The sequence below is a fragment of the Orycteropus afer genome, unplaced genomic scaffold (genome assembly GCF_000298275.1).
Source record: "Orycteropus afer afer isolate SDZICR_OR568_19922 unplaced genomic scaffold, OryAfe1.0 scaffold00340, whole genome shotgun sequence".
Taxonomy (NCBI): Eukaryota; Metazoa; Chordata; class Mammalia; order Tubulidentata; family Orycteropodidae; genus Orycteropus; species Orycteropus afer.
In genome coordinates, this window is record NW_006921927.1 from 1,506,931 (window position 1) to 1,517,055 (window position 10,125).

At 41.7% G+C, this 10,125-nt stretch overlaps 1 protein-coding gene across 1 annotated transcript; it reads right to left on the reverse strand.

Moving 5' to 3' along the window:
- Positions 1–42: 42 nt before the first annotated feature.
- BMP2 (bone morphogenetic protein 2) lies at positions 43–9,324 on the reverse strand. Its single transcript, XM_007952470.2, has 2 exons — positions 8,982–9,324; positions 43–887 (listed from the first exon to the last, which is right to left on the reverse strand). The coding sequence occupies exons 1-2, from the start codon at positions 9,322–9,324 to the stop codon at positions 43–45; spliced, it is 1,188 nt and encodes a 395-aa protein (XP_007950661.1).
- Positions 9,325–10,125: the final 801 nt, after the last annotated feature.

Here is a 10,125-nt window from a genome sequence, read left to right on the forward strand (position 1 = left end):
ACACACACACACACACACACACACATATAAAATTTTGCTGTGCTAACGACACCCACAACCCTCCACAACCATGTCCTGGTAGTTCTTTAATACAACCTTTTCATTTTCATCAAGGTACAGCATGGAGATAGCACTGAGTTCTGTTGGGACACAGCATGCCTTAGGAATCTTAGAATTAACTGAATTGACCAACGTCTGAACAATGGCGTGATTAGTGGAGTTCAGGTGATCTGCCAGGGGAAAAGGGCATTCCCCATGGCAGTAAAAGGCGTGATACCCTGGCGGTGCCACGATCCAGTCATTCCACCCCACGTCACTGAAGTCCACATACAAAGGGTGTCTCTTACAGCTGGACTTAAGGCGTTTCCGCTGTTTGTGTTTCGCTTGACGCTTTTCTCTTTTGTGGAGAGGATGTCCTTTTCCATCATGGCCAAAAGTTACTAGCAATGGCCTTATTTGTGACCAGCTGTGTTCATCTTGGTGCAAAGACCTGCTAATCCTAACGTGTCTCTTAGAGACACCCTGATTCTCCTCTAAGTGGGTCACTTCCACCACAAAGCCGTGATTGGCATGTCCTTGCGCGGTCCACCGCATCACAGCAGGCGTGACATCAAAGCTTTCCCACCTGCTTGCATTCTGATTCACCAGCCTGGTGTCCAAAAGTCTCATTACGGGGAATTCTGAGTTGGCTGGTGCAGGTTTTATAATTTCATAAATATTAATTCGGTGATGGAAACTGCTACTGTTTTCCAAAGCTTCCTGCATCTGTTCCCGAAAAACCTGAAGTTCTGCTGAGGTGATAAACTCCTCAGTGGGGATAGATGTTAAATTAAAGAAGAATCGCCGGGCTGTTTTCCCACTTGTTTCTGGAAGTTCTTCCAAAGATTCTAATAATACAAAAAGATTTAAAAAGAAAAAAAAAATCAGTCAGTGAGGTAAGTAATGACAACTATGTATGATTATATATGAGAATTTTTTTTTTTAACATTTCAGGCTTTAATTTAACCCATGTAAAAGTTTGTAGCCAGAAAATAAAAATGTCCCCATAAACATAGGAGTCTCCTTTTCTATGTGTTCATGTCAACATGCGTACCATGAAACAGAATTCCATAAATTCACTATAATGCTTTTGATCTCTAATACATGAACTCTGCTTCCAGGTGGCTATAATAATGGGGAAAATGGTGAAGCATTTCTCTGGAATTCAGACTTGAGGGAAAAAAAAAAAAACAATTTCAGTATTGTAGTTAGTAGAGGTCTAATGAGTGAGGATTTGAGGAAATTATTGCATTTCTTTAAAAAAAAAAAAGTAAGGCTTTAATGTCAATCCCTTAAGCATTATTCTAAAACATTACTCTGCAATTTAGATGATTTACAAATCTCGATATACAGATTTCAGTTTCCTAATTAAAGACTCTGAAACTCAACATCAACAATGACATTTTGCAAAGCACACCCTACTATTTTACTCAAAAGGCCAGAGACAAAGGTATTTATAGGGATCTATTTCTTTGGAAATGTATGAATGGTACTAGGACACTGTAGTAATTAAAGCCAAACAATCTCAAGAAAATAGCTTCCCTACTGTGGCCTGTTCTCTCACCTCCTTATGACCTCAATAATCAAAATCCCATTTTAGATGTTTTGCAGGAGAAAGAAAAGAATGACTATCTTCTGCTTTTCTTTGTCTTTTTTTTTTTTTCAATGAAACCATAGTAAAAACATGATAGAATACAGGATAGACCAAGGGAAATTTACAAAATATCCTTGAAATTCATGAAATAAGGAATAATCTCATTCTATTTCACAATTGTCATTTCACATTCATTATTATTTCAAAACAGGAATTTAAGATACTGGAAATTCAATTTTAAGGAGCAGAGAAAATTAACATAGCATTCTGAATGCTTGAAGACTGGAAATCACCCAAGATACAACATCATCAAATTGGTAGTGAGAGGCTCTAGAATTTGAGCTATTTCAGCTTATTTTCTTCTATGTTCACTACAGGTAATTCCTGGATGGTGCAAATGGTTGAGCTCTCAACAATTAGCCAAAAGTTTAGCAATTCAAATCCACCCAGAAGCGTTTTGGAAGACAGGCCCAGTGATCTGCTTGCGAAAGGTCAGTCTTGAAAACCGAATGCAGCAGTTTCACTCCACACACAGGGTCTCCACGATAACTAACAAGTTTACCACATCCTGTCATTTCACTATCAAAAAATGTACCTACTTCAGAAAGGATCCCAACCTAAGTTCTCAACAAAAGCTATTTTGCCATAGTTCCACATCATTATAAATGGAGAGTATGTTTTCATTAATTTGGTGGTTGCATTTTTCCTCAAGACAAACAGCTCTAAGTTCAGAGCCTTCATTCAAAGGTTCTACCTGCAAATCTTTACCATCAAAGCAAGTCATCTTCACAAGCCCAGTGGAAGCATTTGTTCCAAGATGCCAAATGATGGTGTAACGGCTTAATGCAGTGCTGCCCAGACTGTAATGTGCACAAGACACTGACTGTGGATTCTGATTCACAGGCCTGGTGTGGCGCCTAAGGGTCTGTACTTTTAGCAAGCACCCAGGTGATGTGGCTGCTGTGTGGACCACATTTTTGAGGGTCAAGCAAGGTCTTAAAGGATGCTTTACTTATTCAAATGACTATAGCTTGATAAGGAGCTCTGGCAGCATAGTGGCTAAGGCAGTGGACTGCTAACCAGAAGGCTGGCGGTTCAAACCCACCAGCCACTCCTCGGGAGGAAGATGGGGCAATCTACTTCCGTAGTGATACTGCCTCGGAAACCCGAGGAGGGGTCACTATGAGTCCCGTCCGACTCGACAACATGTAACAATATAATATAACATAGCTTGATAGGTTTGAGTATACCCAGAGGTACCTGGCAGTCTGCTTCCTCAAAACAAGAAAAAAAAAATCAGCCATTGAAAGTTCTATAGTACACAGTTCTACTCTACGCACACAGGGTTCATCATGAGTCAGAAACGACTTGAAGGCAACTGGTTGATCTATTCAGGGGTCCTCTGGGTAGCTTCCAACAAGTATCAATGGTTGTGTCTAAGGCTCCCTTCCCTCTTCTCAAGAACCCTCTGATGTTTCTGCTGGAAGGACTTTTTCAGCCAAAATCAAGAGCTATCAGAGGAAAAGAAGTAAGGTGAAAATCCGCCATCATCCCACAGATTTCAATGATCCCAAAGCCTGCCATGCACCTGAGCTACAGACTTCTGATACCAGAACACCTAAGAACATTCAATTTTCTGTAAAAGCAGAGGAAGGAAAAACTATACAGGGTGTTTGTGGAAGAGCTATATTAATGAAAGTACCCAGAGAAATCACAATTGCAACCAAAAAAAACTCACTGCCATCGAGTTGACTTTGATTCATAGCAACCCCTCCTTGGGTTTCCAAGGCATTAATGCACATATATAAGGAAAAAGGAGAGGTTATAAATAAATATGCATATATACCCTATTTGTGGCACCTCCCTCCACAAAAAAAAAAAAAAAAAAAAAGTCAGCAAGCATGAAATAACCAAAAAACAAAACTCACTGACATTGAGTCAATTCCAACTCACAGCAACCCCCTTTGGGTTTCTGAGGCAGTATCACTACAGAAGTAAATTCAGTCTTCCTTTGACGGAGTAGCTGGTGAGTTTGAACTGCCAGCCTTCCGGTTAGCAATCAAATGCCTTAGGTACTACGCCATCAGAGTTTCTCAAAATATGTTATGTTAGTACATGACATTATGTTTTGGAGGTTTATATAGTTGTTAAAGGTCTGTAAATATTCCTTGTTGAATAAGCCAAATTTGCCAGGGGACTTGAAGGTTCTGGCCTATCTTGTACCTGAATTCTTAAGCCTTAGCCAAATGGATTCCTTAGCCAAATGGAGGAAGCTGTGTTTACAAAAATGTGGGAAAGAAAATTAAAGTGATGATGACATCTGTAATCTCCTCCAAAAAAAGAAAATATGAAGTCTTAAATTGATCATTGACACTATTTATCTACCTCAGAAAATCCAAAAGAGGAAAAGGATAGCAATAATGGTGGCGCAACATGAAAAATGTAATTGACGTCCCTAAGCTATAAATTAGAAGCTCTGGTAGCGTAGTGCCTAAGGCACTTGACTGCTAACCAGAAGGCTGGTGGTTCAAACCCACCAGCCACTCCTCGGAAGGAAGATGGGGCAATCTACGTCTGTAGTGATACTGCCTCAGAAACTCAAGGAGGGGGCTCTATGAGTCGGGTCCGACTCGACGGCACATAACAACAACAAGAAGCTATAAATGTGGAAGTTGTTCTGTTGGCAAATGTCTTGTCGGGTATGTTTTCATAACAATAAAAGGAAAAAGGGAAAAAAAAAAAAAATCCAAAAGATAGGGCTGCATTTTCTCAACCTTTATCTAAACTAGCCAGTCTGTGTCCACTTTGTCTTCTTCTTCCCTAGACAAGGGCAGAATATGACATAAATTAAGGAAAAAAAAAAAACAAAAACAAAAAAAACTCATGATGATGATAACTAATGTTTGCTGAATGATTTTCATGTGCCAGGTCGAATGCCTTGCTAGGAAATAGCTCACAAACCAATTAGAGATGGACTATTTTTATTTTTTAAATGAAATAGAGCTCAGAGAGGTTAAGTTACTTGCCTAAGGTCACAGAGGTCATAAATGAAGAGCAGAACTAGGGAAAAAAGTATAGCAGATGCCAAGTTTCTAAGCATCATCAGCGTGTCTTACCTAATGTAAGGAAGGAGTCACAAACTCAAGCAAATATTACCACCATCAGGGAACAGATTTATATGTAATACACTAAAAACTATGGGTTGCATCCTGTCCTAACTGAAAGGATAGAAACAGACTACTCAGGTAGTGGACAGAAATAAATGAGCGGAAAAGACAGTTCCTCTGGGACATCTTGTTTAGAACCACCATATTCTGTGGCTCCCTTTTCCCCTAAGGAATTCTTGGGTGGCACAAACAGTTAATGCACCTGGGTGATAACCAAATAGGCCAAAGGTTTGGATCCACCCAGAGGTGCCTCAGAAGAAATCCCAGTCTATCTACTTCTGAAAAAGCAGAGCACAGTTATACCCTGACACGCTAATGACAACAACATTATCTGAAGTCAAACTCAACAGCAACTTTATTTTTCCTAAAGTATGCTGAGTTTAAGCTGAAAGTGACTTATTGGTCTGTTGAGAATTTTGCAACACTTCTTGGTCAGAAAATGTCCATTAGAACCACAACCAAAAATCTGAGGGTCCTGGGAAATCACTAAAATCTTCCCTAAAATAAATCAAAGTGGCTAAAAATTCTAGAATATAAAGTAACAGAAAACTGATGTACCAAGGAGAAAAAAAAAAATACTAAGGGTTAAAACTAATCAGGCATCTTTCAGTAAGAAATGAAGGAAGTGGCAACTAAAGGCAACAGCACGGTCAGCATCACTAACACCCATTTGGCTTCTGACTAACTTGACTACAATACCTGGGAAGGACAGAGTGAATTCCCTCTTGTTACCATCTGACTGCCTAGTGAAATACGCACAGGGCAAGTCTAAAAGACAAAAACAATTCAACAAGAAGAATCAAAAGAGAATTTAGGAGTGAATAGGTAGAACAGAAAATATTAGTGCCAAGGAACTATAATCAAGCACTGAAGCCTCAACTCCAGTGAGCATTTCCAAGTAGAATGACTATGGTACTTAACGGCTTATTGCAACCACACTGAAAACACCTGTGGGCCTAGGAAAGGACACCAGGAAAAGTACTGGTTTCAGAGGTCTCTATGCCCAGATCCTTTGGGTGTACTGGGAATTTGTAGCAAAAGTTCTCCTCCGCAGGACAATGGCCATTTGACTTTTCTATTATATGATGTTTTCAAGATAATTAAATTTGTGGGTGCTATCTGAAAGCTTTAGTCATAGAAGAAAATAATTCAGCTATTTCATGCAAAAGTAAGACAGTGTCCCTCAGAGACTGGAGAACAAGCATGTGGCCCTTCTCTATTGTGATGTGACAGAAAAGCATAAAGATTTTTTGTGGGACCGATTAAGTAAGCCAGTTTCAATGTTTCTTACCACAGCAAAGCACAAAACACTCATTCCAGCTGGAGAAGAGATTTTTGTATCCTCAACAGTAATTCTAAAATGCCTGTGTGGTTTAAGCATTTTTCAGTGACTTAAAAAAAAATGAGCAAAGCATGAGCTCTCTCCCAAATAAAAGCTACCATAGAAAGGACTAGACCACAATTTAGAAAGGTCAGTAGGAAAAATGATAACTGATAATTTTGTCTCACATCGCCTACCGTAAGTTCCCATTATCTTCACACTGGCTGAAAAGAACTTTATCATGGTATCTCTTATCTCATCTCTGGTCTAGTGATTCTATCAAACCATCTGGCTCCCACCCACAAATAAAGCCAACAGATAATTCTTACAATAGGAGGCCTTTACCATTTAATGAAAAGATGGTACCAATGTTGAAGGCATTCAGCTGCTAACCAAAAGTCATTAATTTGAACCCACCAGCTGCTTCATGAAGAAAGATGAGATAGTCTGCTTCCATAGATTTACAGCCTTGGAAACCCTATGGAGCAGTTCTATTCTTTCCTCTAGGGTCGATATGAGTCGGAAACAACTGGCTGGCAGTGGGATACCATTAATGAAGCATAAACCAAATTACACTCTTGAGCAAGTAATCTTAATCCCATTATTTACTAGGTTTTTTAGCTGGATGCATGGCATAAAGATATTTATGAAACTCAAATCCTGCGTTACACAACAAAAAAAAAAGATCTTAAAAAAGCACTATATGTAATCTAATGATGATATAGTAGGCAAAACAAAAAAACTGGGGCAAAAATTACAGTTTTTCTGTCATCCAGTTACACAAAGAGCTGAACTTACTGCAAGTTGGTAACTTCTGTCTATGTCTGTATACCATTTATCCTTTTAAAGATACAAATTCTGTCTTGTAAAGTCAAGCATGCTTAAATTGAACTAGGGCACTCAAATTAATTTCTAGCCTGTTTAGTTTTAATCAAGCCACTTCTGGAGGAAGAATGAGAAATATGCAGACTTCACTGGTGAAGCATCATGGCACTGACACTTTCAATGTCAAGTAACTTAAAATGATCTTCCTTTTAAATTATAAGAGATGCACAGAATCTTCCTGGCCTTAAAGATAAATATTAAAATTCTTTAAGATTTCTATATTAAACTTCCAGGAGGTAGCCAGACAGCTATTCTTGTCACTTTTCTAACCCTTTCTAATCACCATCAACTAGAAAGGATGCTTCAACTATCATCCTAGGGTTAGGGTGACAGAATGTACACAAATGACAATATTTCTGCACATGATAGACAATTTCTGCTTTCAGTGGTGAAATCTGAAATGTGAAGGAGTGGAATGAGATCTTACTGCTTTGCAAATACGATTTCTGCTAGCAGAGAGTACCTCACTTCCAAGATGTGTGCAAATGAGTTGATTTAACAACTCTGTGTTCCCTTCATGGGAGTCCCTGGGTGGTACTAGCAGTTAATGTGCTCAGCTGCTAAGCTGCTAACTAAAGACTGGGGATGCAAGATGCAAAGACACCTCTGAAGAAAAGTCTGACAATCTACTGAAAAATCAGCCCTTGGAAAGTCCACAGAGCTTAGTTCTGCTGTGACATACAGGGATCACCATGAGTTAGAATTGACTCAGTGGCAACTATTCCCTTTTTAATGCAGAGATGCCTCAATAAAGCAGTAACTTTGTTCTGTGACCTGCCTCGAAGGCTTTTTACCACCAGCAACCAGAGTTCTCCCAAGTCATAACTCACACTGGCAGAATATGTGGCCTTGACATTTCCGATTTGTTTATGTCTGATGTAGATTTCAACTTGAAATACACCTCCTCAGTACAGCAAGGTAAGCAACAGGGAACTTTATTCCCAACTTCCCAATATCCTAACAAGTGACTGCTCTGGGACATGCAAGTTTGTACTTATTTCCAGAACTTGAAGAAACCTGTGCTCTGTTTAGAATTTGTGAAGCCAAAGGGGCATTTAGAAAAACAGAAAAAGAACTGAGGTGGAACATGTTTTTGACTAATTGCTCTAAGAACCTAGGTACAGCAGCTCTCAAAAGCTGCTCTAATACATTTCAAATCCACTAAATGCCTTTCTGATGAAACAAGCAGAAATGTCCTACCTTAACAAACTACATTCAGTATCATAAAAGAAAAAAAAAAATCCACATTTCAGTGCACAGGCAGGAAAACAGGCAGCTGCTGCAAAACCTTTTATCTGAAGCCTTGCCTTGCTTCTACCCTGAGCCTGTATCAGACTGAAGCAAACTAACAAGAAAGTCATTGTGGAAACAATAAGATTGATTGTGGAATTGATCTCTCACGGGGATTAGATAGGGATTCAAAATCTTCCAAACCAGGCCTATATCAACTGTAAATTAGAAAGACTTTGGGGCTCTGGGCTTTGATTTTTTAAATACCATTTCTGAAAATTCTCCCTTTGGCTCTGTCTAGCCTGAAACCCTGGCTTAAACAGGAGAAGCAGATTTATAGGGCAAGGGCTTCCAAAGAGACTTAAAATCTCAATCGGTCCCCCTCTCCTCCCCTTACCGCATTCTTGCATGTTTAGCTGACTAGGGGCATGCCTTTTGCCCTCTTCTTCCCCATCACTTGATTTCTCTCTAGTTGCTGGGGGGAGGAGTCGCCCTTCTGGCAGTAAGCCAGGAAAAGGGTGCGGACTTAGCAAAGGGGAATCCCTGGCTCCCCACCACACACAGTGCATTAGCAATGCTTTAAGCCTGGATCTGAAAGGACCATACAGAGGCGGCAGAGGTGGAAGCGTCGCTGCGCCCTGGCCAAATTGTCCCTCTACGGATGTTTGCAGTCTGTCCTATGGGGAAGGGCTTTGCAGGGTGACTCGCCCGGGTCCCCGCTCTCACTCCTTGTTCGGCGCCTCACCTTCGTGGTGGAAGCTGCGCACCGTGTTGGCGCGGCTGGCTGCCTTTTCCAGCCGGTGGTCTGAGGCGCGCGCGCCCAGTTGGCCCGAGTGGCGGTGGTACAAGTCCAGCATGTAGGGGGGCACCACGGCGTCCCTGCTGGGTGTGGGTCTCTGCTTCAGGCCGAACATGCTGAGCAGCCGCAACTCAAACTCGCTCAGGACGTCGTCCGAGGGCTGGGACGAGGAACGGCCCCACGCCGCTGCGAACTTCCTCCGGGCCAGCTCAGGAATGAGGCCGGCCGCGCCGCCCAGGAGGACCTGGGGAAGCAGCAACGCTAGAAGACAGCGGGTCCCGGCCACCATGGTCGACCTGTGGACAGGGCCGACGTGAGTCACCAAGTTCCCCGCCCAACCCCCCTCCCCCATCCCCCTCTGCCTCCTCTTCCAGGGTGCCCACCTGGCTTCCAACACTGGCAAGGGCTTTGTCAGAGAGGCTGAAACGCAGACGTTTGAGGGAATAGAGGGTCCCTAGTTCCTGAGCCAGATGACTTACTCTTCCCATTCTATTCTTAACCTGTCATCAGATTTGGGGTTTTGTCCCCTTCATTACCCTCAATGACTATCCCGTCTTTTTTGTAACACTCGCACTGACAGCCATCACTGGGACCATGGGGAAACCATTTCTTGGTCTGACACCCTGTGCCCATTAAACAATCTCAAAACACAGACCAGCGCTCGCTTGCTTATAAACACGGACAAATGTTGCATGTGACTTCCTTAGAGTCGCTGTATAAAACTTCCTGATACAGTCTACAACTTCCAGACCCTGTACTCAAAGTCAAGCCACGACTTTCGAACGCCACTTGTAACTTGTGGCCCACGCCTCAACCTCGAGGGTGTCAGAACAAGCCACCTCACCCCCTGGTACGCTCCTGGTGCCGTCAAGATACACAAGCATCTCCCTGGGATTACGTAAATGCCTAGTATCTATTACTTCACGTGTCAGCTGTTAGAAATGCAGAACAAGGAGGCACTGAAGTACTGCCCCCTCACATTTCTGGAAACAAACAGGGATAACCCCAACTTCTAATGCTTTCCCAAATGGGACATGGCTCTGAGTAGAGAGTAGATCTCCCGGAAAAACTGGAAGGAAGAGAGAAGGAA

Coding starts and splice junctions, on each gene's coding strand:
- BMP2 (XM_007952470.2), bottom strand. CDS start 9,324: ATGGTGGCCGGGACCCGCTGTCTTCTAGCGTTGCTGCTTCCCCAGGTC. Junction 888..8,981: donor GCGCAGCTTCCACCACGAAG/GTGAGGCGCCGA, acceptor TTGTATTATTAG/AATCTTTGGAAGAACTTCCA.